The sequence below is a fragment of the Amblyomma mixtum genome, chromosome 2 (genome assembly GCF_055824585.1).
Source record: "Amblyomma mixtum isolate Tamu chromosome 2, ASM5582458v1, whole genome shotgun sequence".
Taxonomy (NCBI): Eukaryota; Metazoa; Arthropoda; class Arachnida; order Ixodida; family Ixodidae; genus Amblyomma; species Amblyomma mixtum.
In genome coordinates, this window is record NC_143013.1 from 20,499,479 (window position 1) to 20,512,749 (window position 13,271).

Consider the following 13,271-nt stretch of genomic DNA (forward strand, 5'->3'; position numbering starts at 1 on the left):
CGCAGTGGTCACCCCGAGTACTGCTATGCTTGTGACCAACCTTGTTTAGTTGAGGCTTTCTCCATGAATCGGCATATCATTTCTGGAGCAAACTCAAATTGGTGGTGCCCTCTTCAGTCCTGCATAGCAGTTTGTGCTTGGCATGTGTACGGGGCTGTGCGCTTTTCTCCTGTTTCTTTTTTTTTTTCGACACGGGCTGACTAGTTTTGAGTACTAACTGCTTGCGTTTGCTTTTGTTAGCTTGGTTCTGCACATTGTGCAAGTGACATTATTCTCGTTACTATATAGTTGCATTATGTTGCCTCGTAGCTTTTCTCAGTGACTGGTGTATGAGCTGCGTCTGTTATTTGTTTTTTGTTTTGTCTTATACTTTGTGGCAAACGTGAGCGTGAAGTGATTATGGCAAGCAGCCACTGTGGCTTTGATTTCTTTCCTTTGTTGGACATGGAGCAGCATCACTAGTGAAACACGCGATCAAAGACAAAACAAAAAAGTGGCAGCCAGTGTTGTGCACATGAACGAGACACATGAACGAGATAGCTGTAGTGCCGTTGCCTAGAGCAGGGGTGTTCAAAGTGTCGCCCGTGGCTCCATGGTAAGTGGCAAGTCTTCTCTAGCATGGCCTTGTACTGGGCAGTATTTTGGCGCTTCGGTGCTCATACTACAAAGGGCTTCACTTTGAATACCTCTGACCTACAACTACATCCTCACCTCAATCTTTGCTTAACTAACACAAAAAAAATTTGTTCGACCCATTCTGTTTTTCTGACAGAAACTGTTCACTTGAAGTTGTTTGGTTCACTGAGCCTTGCTGTTGTTCTCCTGTGTGTAAAAAGTAGCTGCATGTTTCTGAGAATGCTGACTGGAGCAGCTGTGATGTTTGTTTCCTTTCGTCATTGCAATGTTATGTCGCAAGTTGTGGCTGGTCAAGCGTTCACTCATGGTGAGTGCAGCAAGCTCATGTTAGCACGGAGCCCGCAGATGAAGCTGTGATCAGGACATGAAACCCCCACTTCATTTATCAGGCAGCCAGGATGAAACCACTGTGGTTTCTCTTTATTGTCTTCTGCTGAATTTAGTCTTCGGGCTTGTATTCATATGTGCACTCTCTACAAAAAGGCACCTATATGAATGTATTGTACTGTTGTAGTTGTTTGCTGGGTTCTTATTACAGATGGTAGGAAGCATTGTGCTTTTTCAAGCAGCGTAGCTCACATGTAGAATATGCAGTGCACATGTAGTTATGACCTTATTGCCACTCAGTTTAGTCTGGTAGTTTAGTACTCCTGCTTGAATAAGCAGCAGCATAGTTTTTTCACAGAAGGCCTGTTTCAGGAGGGTAAAAATTACCATGGCACTTTCCAGTCTTGCATTAAGTGGCCTGAAACAAACTTTGGTAAGTAGAGTGCTTATCATAGTCTTGAAAGGCTCCAACGTTCCTGTGTAATCAGAAATGTCATTTTTTAAAACAATTTTCTAGCTTTCTGGAGCATTGTGTGAGGCAAGATTGTGGATAGGGTGGGGGCCTGGCAGTCCTCTTAGTAATTTCTTTGCTTATCAGCTGACTAAAAATTTTCTTAGGATAAATTTAAAGTGAATCAGTGCTGCAAGCTTTGACTGGTTTGGTTTGGTTTATAGGGTTTAATGTCCCAAAGCAACTCAGGCTATGAGAGACGTCGTAGTGAAAGACTCCGGAAATTTCGACCACCTGCGGTTCTTTAACGTTCACTGACATCGCACAGTACACGGGCCTCTAGAATTTCTCCTTCATAGAAATTCATCCGCCGCGGCCGGGATCGAACCCGCGTCTTTCGGGTCAGCAGCCGAGCACCATAACCACTGAGCCACCGCGGCGGCTCGCAAGCTTTGACTGTCAAATAATTCGAAAAAAAAAAAGGGGGAGGACCATATAGTGTCATACAAAGTGGTTCTGGAAGTTAAAAACAACTTGGATTTTGACCAGCAGTGAGTAGCACTTTGTCTGCGGTTTTCGTGGTAATGTGGACTTTTGCACCATGCTTTTGGCTTTTTAGTGCTTGATGTCTTTGCAGCTTGCAGCTAGAGCTGAGTCTGCATTGTGGACAAGAACTGCATTGTGCACTGCTTGATTGATTTTAGCATTTTCCCATTGACCCGTCTTCCATCAGCTGAGTGCGTGGTAGCGCGCCTACGACAGCCATTGACTGTTGTGGAATGTGTGTTCTAAATTAGTGTTTCTTAGCTTGCCTAACACACTTACACCCCTCGCACTTAGAGTAGTAGCTGACACGTTTTCATGGGGAGCTGCAAAGTTATAAGTGCCCTTAGCTTGCTGCAGCGATTCGCATGGTCACTTGGATACTGGGTGCATTAGTTTGAGTCCAACAAATCATTACCTCATTACTTAGGTTTTTTTTCTTGTGTTACACTGTCTACTACAACCACGACATTTTGGTTTGAATTCATTTTTCTTTCTTTTTTGTATAATTAATTTACTCTCTCATGGAATGCCTTTCTCAATGAGCTCTCCGGCCAGAAAACGTTCAGCCGTATGTTCCTGGCTTTCCCTCCTGTGGCTTTGGTGAGATAGCCTCGGTAGCTGAAGGGCTAGTCATGCTTTATGAATTTTCTGAACTCAGACTTGTGGGCTGTAACTAAGCAGAGTGGAGCACTGACAAGTGACCCATGTTTCTAGCGTACTTCATGTTTTGGAGTCATTGTCACTTGGTTCACGAGCTGCTTATCTGGTCATCCAGCAGCTCACCCGTACTGGGTGCTCTACACCATGCTTTTAGGTTGACAGTTTGCTTACTAGCATGGGTGTGTGTGCACTAGAGGCTTCAGACGTTAGCCAGCGCTGTTTGTATGTACATCAGCATTGCAGACTGCCTTCGTTGATACAGTTTGCACTAACACTGCTCCTATTGTTATTACCAATCTTCAACTTTCTATATTGGACGGACTGAATACTAATGAGCACGGGCATGAGTACTAATGAACTCTACCATGCTCTTTCCTAACACTAATTTTAGGGTTGTCTTTGTCTCACAACGAACAGATAGCGATTCCGGCGCAGCACTTGGGATCATTTTCTTGTGCATTTTTCACTACAGCCAGCAACGTTATATCCAACGAGTTGTGGACTTCTGTTGCCTTTCTTTGAGAGTGACAAAGGCTTTCTTTTCCCCCTGTATTGTTTATTTTATTTCCTTGTAAAAAGAAAAAGACACCTGTCTGGCAAATGGAGGCGCAATCTTTTTGTTTGTACTCTTGTTTCCCCACTTCCTTTGTTCTTTTCTTTTTCTTTTCTGTGCCTCTGAGAGCGTGTCATTTACTCCATTTGTCATTTACGCATGCAGGCCTATCATTCTGATGTTTTGGCGAAACAAGTAAGTTGAAACCTTCAACTTATAGGCACGCACTACTGCGACGCAACTTGGCATGGACCTTCTCTCTCACTGTTTGTGCCTTGAGAACTGGACAGTTCCCTCCTCTCTCTCTCCTGGCGCGTGCCTAAAAGACCGGTCTCGCGTCCGTGGCATGGCAACTCTGCCGCCTCGCCGGCAGGCTTGCTTGCTGTCTCTCTCCGCCCAGGAGTTAGGTTGCAACTTCCTGTGCCGTGGTGGTGGCGACGTGCTTCGTCTGATCTTGTGGTGTGGTGTGCTTTGCATGCTGCTGTCTTTGCCGCCATTACTGCCAGTATTCCCACTGCTGCTGCTACTACTACCACTGTTACAACGGCAGCTGCTGACGCTTATAGTGCCTCTGGTTTGGGCTTCCTGAGGTTTCTTTTATATTTTTTTTTCCTACGCTGTGCTGTGTAACGTGTCTGGTGGGCTTCTATTCCTTCCTTTAGCTCCCTTCTGTCGTCTTGTGGCATCGGCGACCGCGTGCACTGCAGAGTGGTTTTGTTCCTTTTTCTGGCTCGAGGAGAGAGAGGGTGCAGTCTGTCCCTTTCGTACATTAGTGCGTGCAGTGATGCCTGCTGTGATGTGAGTTCAGTTTGGAGCTGCGCATTTGCTAGTGCCCTGCTGACATGTGCTGCTTTGCTGTGGTTTGGTTTCGTCTTTTTTTTTTTTTATGTGCTGTGCTGTGTGCAGTGGCATTACTCTTTTTTTTTCCACACTTTCAAAAAGATGAGACAAGGAGGTGAACAACAGACAATTGTGCCAGGGACAGCACTTTTCCGCTTGCGTACACAGTGCAACACAGCTGCCCTTTTTTGTTTCGGAGGCCTCTCACTTTAAAGAAACGAGGGATTACAAGACACTGGACCCCCTTATTCACAAGCTGCGTTGTGTTGCGTGTTGGTCGGTCACGTCTCCTACGGGCACTGCAAACATTCATATGGCTTTAGTGCCAGGTTCGTTGCTGTCTTGGCTGTTTCGGTGGGTGTGGTGCCTGTGCATTTGGTTTCTTCCACAAGCCACAACTGTGTTTCTACCTGATGTGACCGACAGCACACGCAGCGCCACGCACATTTCACATTAAGGGTGCAAATGTGGAAAGGGAAAAAGAGCTGTACAACTTTGTCGCACTTTGTTTTTGCCACGCATATGAAAGTGAGTGGTGCAGTTACAACCAGAAACTGCCAGAGCTCTGGCTCCCCCACAAAAGTGAACGAACAGTACTGGAACGGCGGCACCAAGACAAGATCCTCAAGAAGACGTCGCAGATCACTCACACACAACACCTGGCACAACCACCAACCCCCTACCCACAGAATCTCAGACAAGGAGACCTGCGCGGGACAGTGGAGGAACAACACCTACAACCTTCACCACCACAGGCACCATCACAACTGTCACAAACTGACTGTAGACATTTCCCTATGGGATTCTCTTTTGTTCTCTGCCTGTTGTTGACACTTTTGGACAACCTGCTGCGTGTAACACCAAGCTTGGTTCTTTGAGCGCTCAGTCTTGTTGAGTAACAAAACAGAAAACAAAACCATGGACTCACATGTGCATGCTTTGGTTTTCCACTCTTAGTGCAGTGTGTTTGCCTTTGTTTCTACTTGTTTGGCCGCTCATTTTATTTGTTAGCGCTTTTCCTGAAAGCCATCAGGCGTGCGGACAAGGAGAAAGGCACATCAGGACCTCCGTGTGAGCCTGCGCTGTGTTCTTTTGAGCTCCAGTTACCTCTAGGTTCTCTGGGCTGACTTTTGTGAGGATAGCAAAGACCTGTTCACAAGGCTTTTCTTTATTTTGCTGGGGTGTGCACCTTGGCAAGGTTTGTTCGCTGTGTGTGTTTTTCGTCTTGCCTCTCAAGTGTGCTGGCTATAGCATCAGTGGGTACTATAGCCATGGCAGCACTAAAGCCATTGGCCGCTCCTTTGAAGCGACTACCCGCTACGGAGTGTGCTGCATGGCATAGGATCCGCTGCTGCCCAGCTGGTATCGTATGCATGTGATTTTTTGGTATGTGCATGCAAGCCTTCTGCGCAGCTCCTCATGGAGCCAAGCGACTGGTGGCTGTGCCTATTCTGTGTTTTGTTTGGTGAGAACGACCACTCTTCTTTTAATTGCCTGTGGTCTCTGGGAGATTGCAAGTGTTGAATCATGGTGATTGCAAGCTATATAGGTACGTGTACATTCAAATAGTTTACCTCTTAGTGCTGATCTCCTCTGAGCTTCTCATTTTGCCGGGCGAGTATTTGTAATGGCTTCATCAGCTTGCTTTCCCGTCTTTTTTTTTTTTTAATTTGACCTAGAGCCTTAGCACAAACTGGCCCTGCCACTCTGGGTCATAAAGCATAGTACGGCGCTTGTCTGTAGAGCTAGTGTCTCGTAGCTTTTGGGGGTGCAACCTCTGTGCACTGGCGCTATATTGCCACGCACCATTTTTTCATTTTTTCCCCCCTTGGCACTGTCTTGTAGTATTAGGAACTGGTTTTTCACGTCTTTTAGCCTGAGCGAGGCAGTAGCCGTGCGTTTGGTTGCCACTTCTATTTACCAATATATGGGTGCTGCTGCAACTGCTTTGTCTTGCCTTTTCGACAAACTCTCTGCTCTTTTCCGCCTTTTTGCTGCTATCTGGCTGCGCTGCCTCTCATACTTTTTTCATTACTTTTGGTTCGTCTTTTGCGAGCATTGTTTGGTTACGAAGCTTCATTTGGTTCGCTCACGTTTGTTTTGCCGCATTTTGTTTTGAACTTTTTCTCTCTCTCTCTTTCTCTCTGTCTCTTTGTTTTTGGTTTGGTACTCACACGTTTTTTTGTTGTCCCCCCCGCCCCGGCTCCCCCGTTTTGTTTCTTTCTCTTCCTTCCCCCTGCCTCCCGCCCTGCCTTCCCGGCTCTCCCGTGTTGTTCTCTTTGCTTTTCGGCCCCTTGCCCCGTCTTCGCCTGGATCCCCCCGTCCCCCGCCCTTTTTTTCTGGCCTGTTTCAGATCCGAGTAGTGAATGCTTTCCGCAGTAACTTAGACGCTCGCAATAATCCTGCCTACCAGACCGCGCTCCTACGGAAGGCGTCGGCGGCCTCCCCATCGGGCACGGGCACCGGCTTTGTGCGGTCTCAGCTGCACTCGCAGCAGCACCAGCAGCCGCACACGTCCGCCTCGGCCGGAGGGGGCTTCGCCTCGCCCAAGGAAGAGACGGCCGCGTCGGTGGCGCCCAGCGCCGCCGCCGCACCGCCACCACCCCCACCCCGGGAGCCGCAGCAGCAGGCGTCAACGTCGCCCACTGCGGCCGGCGGCGCCAAGGAAGGCGACGCGACATCCAATCACAGTGTGGAGACTGCTGTGTGAAGAAGACCGAGTTATTGGACGCGCACACCACCACCATGATGATGATGATGACGCTTTTCATTCTTCTTCCTTTTCTGTCTGTCGCGCTCTCTCTCTTCGCCCCACGATTCCCGTTGTTGATGATCGCGTTGTGCACGGCGCTGCGCCGCCGCTCTGATTATAATGCGTGTCTGAAACCCGGCTACCCCTTCTCTTCACCATGCTGCTCGCACTACCGCCGGAAGAATGTGCACACCCCTGCACGTGTAACGCCTCCCCCTCTTTCCCTTTGACTCTCAGTGCGCTGGCACTGGTCGGCCCGCCGAACTTGGCTGCTGCTTCCTTCGTGGGTCGCAATGTTCTGTCGCGCCGCTACGAGACACCCTGTGTGTGCGCGTGTGTGTGTGTCTGTGTGCGTGTCGGTGTCTAGGTCAGGCTTTTTATGCCGCGAACGAGAAAGTATATAGCTCTAACTGGAGGTGAAGAGGGAGAGAAAAAGCAAAAATGCAAGGAAAAAGTACGTAAGGAACTGGGTCTCCGCCCTCGAATAGAGCCTGCACGCCGTCCCAAGACGGCGAGAGGTTCTTGCGTTTTGGAGTGTTTCTTTTCTCACCCAGCTACGTTGATGCACACACGTGCACGCACTTTACCTGTTCGAAAGTGCAGCCGCTCGTTTTGCCATGCTGTTTTGTTTAATATCAGTTCTTTAACGTAGCTCAAAGTTCATCACCTGCTCTGTACGTGCTGAGCAGAAACATGCGAGTGACTTCCCGAGGCACACAATGCAGTCAACTGGCGAAACTCAGTATCCACAGCAGAACGATTCAACTTGGCGGCCATTAGGGTGCCTCGATGCCAGCGTCGTCGTACTGGGGCACCCCACGCAGGACTCGGGGTGTCTTCATGGCGCTGGACATTGAGGTCTACCAACCCAGGTCTGTGGTCCAAGTGGCTGAAGTGGTGACACTGAGCTTCCGCTGCTGCTGCTGTTTCTGCTAGTCGACTGCCCGTCAATCAAAGCGAAGGACGCTCGAGTGCCGTTGACTGCTCGGGAGAGCGGGTGGCTTGTTTCGACATTAGTTTCGTGGGTGTGTGTCTTGTGTGGTGCGTGCGCTGGACTTCAAGGTGTGCGACCGGGTTGTCGGAAAGAGGTGTCCGTTAAGTTTGTGCATATTCTAAGCTGGGTTTGGGAGGGGCAGAGGGGCGGACGTGCTTGGCACTTTGCCCCAGCGTGCGAGCGACCTTTCTTCTTTTTTTTTTTCTTGCTGGATTCTGTTTTGTTTTCTGGTTCTCGACCTCCTCCCTTTATTATTACTTCCTCCGAAATGTGTTCGTATAAACTGCTTCAATTATTTTGCTGCCCTCCTTTCTATTTTTCTGGCATCTTTTCGCGTAGAAATCAAATGGAGACAGGGCTGCCGCACAACGGGATTGTTAGTTACTTCGCAGTGCTTGCTGGATTGTACGTTAGTCGTATACAAATATAAATACTATACAGATATATATATATTATAAATATATATATAAATATATGACGAGCATTTATTTTAGCATTACAGCGCGATGCCGAGAGTGAGTGAAGGGGAAGAGAGGGAGAATATGGGCGCGCAGTTAAAAACAAATACTAGTAGCAAAGTTTTTTCAGTACTCTGCCAGAGCTGGCGGTGTAGCAGCGAAACGTAGTAGCGGTGCGCCAGTTATAAACAATGAAAAAAAAAAATGGCTCAAGCTGTCCCCCACCTGACCTTTGCGCAAGCGGCTTTCTTTTTTTATTAACTTCGTAGTTTTGGCATGTTGAGAACTACAGTTGTTCCTTGTTGAAAAAAAAAAAAAACGCGACATCTTTTCCCGCGCTCGTCCCCACTGTAAAACAAGGTCGTCTGCCCTCCCTAACCTACCTTTTTGTCATGACATGGAGACGGTTACGTGAACACCATGCACCCACCTGTCTGTCGCGAGTCTCTGCATCTGTCCTTAGTCTTTGTGAAGGCGAAAGAAAGCTCGAGTGCCCTCGTTTGTGTGTGTGTGCGTGATTGTGTACGTGCAGTTGCACTCTTTCCCGAGGGTAACTTATAGGCGAAGACGCGTACAAAAGTTTGAGGTGAAAAGTTGAAACTGTAAAAATTTTCGCCCCAGTGTTGTCCCCACCCCCACATCCCTTTGCTTCTTCTTCACTCTTGCCTTATGACCTCGCGTCCCGCTGCTTAATGATGCGATAACCCGTGACATCGACCTTGCCCCGTAGCCATCGTCCCTCGCGTTGCTCCCGTTTTCCCGAATCCCTGAAAGAGAGAGAAATGCCTTTCCTTCATCACCCAGTATCGACGAGAGAGATTCCAGTTTTCTTGGTGTTAAAAAAAAAAAGAAAACTAATGCAAGGTGTGCAAGTTGCTGCTGAGGAGAGGAAAAAAAGTGCTTCGTGGACATACCAACTTCCCTTTTTCTTTTTCCTTGCATATATATACATTATATAAATATATATATATAAATATACATATACGATATAAATATACAGAGAGATATACATGCCTAACCTCCCGACCTTAACCAGCTCTCTATAACACGAAGAAGACGAGAAAAAAAAAAAAGTCACTCCTTTTTGTCACTCTGAGTAAAATTGATTTGGTCGGCAATGCTGGCGCCAGCTCTGCACTTGTACAACGAATACGACGGGGTTTTTCTCGCGGAGAAGAGTCTCGGAAAAACAAGAATGCTTTCTCATTTTACTCACTCGCAGGATGGCTGAGTTTTTCTTCTTTGCTTTTTCCCCCATTTTCTCTTGTTTTCAATTCTCATTTACCCGTTCTTCTGTGCATGTGCATGTCTCACGATTTATTGTGCATCACAGTTCAGCTGCGTTTCTTTTTATTGCCTCTTCTGAGTCGCTGTCTGAGTCGAGGGAGGGAGTACGCGAGATGATGATTTGGGGCATCGCAGACCACAGTGAGATGGGCGTGAACCGGAGCGGGGAAGATTTAGGTAGTTCAGATAACTGCCACGGGAGCTTTATTACTATTGTTATCTGTTGCCTATTTTCGTGCTTTCTTGCTAACCTGAATCAGGTGCCTGACATGACGACGCAAAAGCGAGTTTCGCCGGAATATGTGTCAGATGGTGACTGGTGACAGCTAAGTGCGGCGACATGCGAGAGAGACCGGTGTCAGCTGCGTACTCATTGTTTTTCCCGAATTCTTTTTTTTTTTTATTTCTCCATACTAGATCGCGTAGCGTGTGCCTTTTGGTTGTGCGATCGAGGAAAATGTCGGTTGGCAGGGACGTCGCAACAGAGCTGCCGACTCCTGACTCTCGCTACGTAAGAGACGGAAAGGAGGAATCGTTTAAACCGAAACTGCATATGCAAGTCGGTGTTTCCTGGTCGGGTATCGGAGCACAAAAAGGTCTCGCGAAAAGAGAGGAAACTTCAGTTGCATCGACTTGACGCATGCGCGTACTCGCTAGTCCACATTTCGTACGTCTTTCTTTTTCTTTAATTTGCTGTTTTTGAGGTGTCGCTGTAACCTTACCGTTGTGTTATTCCGCGTTTATAGTAACCTTCCACGAAACGTAGGCAGAAAAATGCATGGCAGCGTGAAATCGCTCTACCTGGTTCGTTGCTTTTCGCACTTGCAAAGTTTTTTTCGTTTGCGGCGCTCATAAACTAGAGGATGGTGTCTTTATTTTGTTCTTTTTTATTTTTGTTTGCTGCCATGCCGCGACAAATGCAAGGTCTATTTGCATAACGCGTGCCGCTGAGCGTGCTGCCGTGTGACCCCGTTCGCCTCCACCTTGCGCATAGGGCTGAGTTTGAACGCTCGCCCCCGTAGTGACTTTGTTCGTCGACTGACGTCACGGCACACTGCTAAGCGCATCGACGCATCTATAGGGCCATTACCTGTTGGCATGTTTCCAGGCACAGTGCATGTCTCGTGTTCGACTGACGCCACTAGCCGCAACAGAACCTGTCCGAGAAAAACACTGAGCTGTGTTGAATCTTCTAAGAGCTTAGGCTTCCACAGTCGTGTGAGGGATTTGGTCTCGCGCGGCATTCATGTCAGGGCCCGTAATAGGGATGCACACTGACGAGGTTCTGACAGTTGGGATATGCCGTTCAAACGCATCGGCTAGCTGGGAGGAAGTTTAAGTGACCGCCCTTCACTCTGTTTTACAGCTAACCTTCTCTGAAGCTAAACGGTAACAGAATTGCAGGCTTCAACATTTTGTGCGTATCTTTGTTGCAAGCAGGAAAGTTTGACCGCACATTCGCTGGCGGCATTTGACGCGCCTCCCTGCGCTTCGCGCTTTGTCGAGTTCCTCTCTGCGATCGCGCTACCCCCCCCCCCCCCCCTCACCCACTCAGATGCAAAGCTTGTTCTCCGGGTCTCCCATTATAAACACGCGTGCTCGGCGCCTAGCATCTGCGGCGATGCGGAAGCTCCATTCTCAACCCCCCCCCCCCCCCCCCCCCCAAATAAAAAAAAAATTGAATTGTCGCGGCGTTAGTTAGCTCTCTCGCACCTCAGTTTTCCGCTATTCATTTTCCCGCATGTTCTTTCAGTCGGGTTCCATCTTTCGTTTTCATTGCAGCTTGTTCAACGGCTCTCTCATGGTTTGCATGGCTTCTTTTTGTGACATTTTTTTTTTTCCCCACGGTTTGCGTTTACGTTCGCAGCAGACGATAACTGTACCATCTGTTGCCGGTTATAGCGCGGCGGCAGAGGAAATGTGTACATGCGATCCTGTGGTCTTGGGAAGAGTATGGCCAATGCGAGGCTGGCGACGTGCGTCATAAACGTGTCTTCTATACCTCGAGGGGCGCGCTCTTTCGTTTATTTTTTGGCGGGAATTCCCCAGTTTCAGGCGGTGGGGTTCGTCGGGCGATGCGTTCGCGGTTAACGCCGAGGGTCACGCCACCGCACTGCGTAAACTATGCGTAACTGTTAGCGTTATCATTGCCAGTTACTGTTATACTGCTGTTACGGTCATGCAGTCTAGTTCTTGTTTTTCTGTTACCTTGCTTTCGTATTTTATTTCCTTCTTTTTTTTTTTTCTCGATCTCATTTGAGGAACCAAGCTCTAGCCTCGCGCATCCGCCGGCTGCCGGTCTGCGGGTGGGACGGTTTAAGATATCACTAAAGCTATCTCTAGCAACTGTAGGCATCTTCGATGGTAAATGATACCATTCTAGGGCCCATTTGAACTTTTTAAATGCTACACACAGTTGTGGTGTTAGAAGATAGATGTATTTCGCCTTTAAGTGTCTGGCGTCCATCGTGGTCAAGTTCGAAAGTCTGGGTGATTTTTTTTTTTTAATGGTAGAACTCACGACTGCAATCATCTGCAAAGCAAACTCTGTCACTCTCCCTTTAAACATTGTTTTCTTTTTCACATCGCGAAGGTTTCTGTATATCGATCTGCCTGCGTGCTTCTGGCGGCTTTGAGCGTCGACATACATTTTTCTTTCTTTAAAAAAAAAAATTGTCACTGATCTACGTGCCTGTTGTTCAAATGTTGCTTTGCTTTCCTCTCTGAGCACTTCATGAAGTGAATGTTCTATAGAAATAAAAAAGTGAAAATTTTGAAAAAAAATAACACCTAGTGAGACGTAAAACTCTGTGTTAATTATAATGAATGCATGCCTGCACTTGTTTTCAGGGGTAATTTATGCAACAACTTATCAGTGGTACGTCGCGGCAAGTGCTTTGCATTTGAAACATTCTGCATCATAATGACTGTTCAACGCCATTGTAAATGAATCATCAACTTCATCTTCTGTTGCGAAATAAAGTTACCCAGCTCTTGTGCGTGTCTTGTCTCTCTGTGCCACCTATACAGCATATGGCAGTGGTTTACGATTCAAGCCTGCTTATGCTGTATAGGTTGCTAGACTTCATCCTTGTGTATATATACGTCAAATTAAGGGTAATTTCCATTCTAAATTCGTGTTAAGCGGCGCCCAACCGGGCTCTCCTTTATGTACATTACGTTGGATCAAAGCGCTGGTTCGAATAAACCGGAAGTCCCAATTAAACGGGATTCCCCTGTGTACTCGTTCTGCAAAATGTGCCGTCGCGAAGGATCGGTGGCGCCGACTTCGGACGCGTTGTTTTGGGTGAGCGCGAACCAGTAAATCGCGTACGTTCCGTTAATATATCCGCGGTTTCATACTTGATTTTCAGAGTAACGTCGGAATACACGTCACCGCAGGCAGCTTCCAAAGAAGGTAAGAAAACTGGCAGAACCGTGAGCTCTCGGATTTCTTTGCAAGATCCGAAAAGCCAGTCGATAGAGGCTGTAAAGCGGGTCCTCTAAACCCATTCTCCTAGACATTCGAGTTTTTAAGAGGGGCGCATTCGCACTGATTATACTCTAGCAACTCAAATGTCAAAAGTTGCAGTCCGCTCGCGACTTGTATCAGAATTCTAACATGATGTGGGTTGTTGAGTCTGAGCTATTTGCTGCTTGGTGGGATTTTGAATCCAGGAAGGCCATAGAAAAGCGGTCTCGAAAAGTTTGGCGAGAATGCAATCATGAGAAGAGAATGTATGCTCACCGAAGGCAGACAGGCGAAC

At 47.6% G+C, this 13,271-nt stretch overlaps 1 protein-coding gene across 8 annotated transcripts in view; it reads left to right on the top strand.

The window, feature by feature from the left end:
* PMCA (plasma membrane calcium-transporting ATPase 3) overlaps positions 1–12,499 on the top strand; it is a 131,815-nt gene extending 119,316 nt beyond the window's left edge. For 3 of the 8 annotated variants that reach the window (XM_089570750.1, XM_089570753.1, XM_089570757.1), the window contains one exon: positions 6,367–12,499. In XM_089570750.1, coding sequence (XP_089426876.1) covers positions 6,367–6,723 — 357 coding nt within the window. In that variant the 3' untranslated portion in view covers positions 6,724–12,499. Of the gene's footprint in view, positions 1–3,338; positions 3,369–6,366 lie in introns of all 8 variants that reach the window. The other 5 variants (XM_089570748.1, XM_089570752.1, XM_089570751.1 and 2 more) reach the window with 3 other exon arrangements.
* Positions 12,500–13,271: the final 772 nt, after the last annotated feature.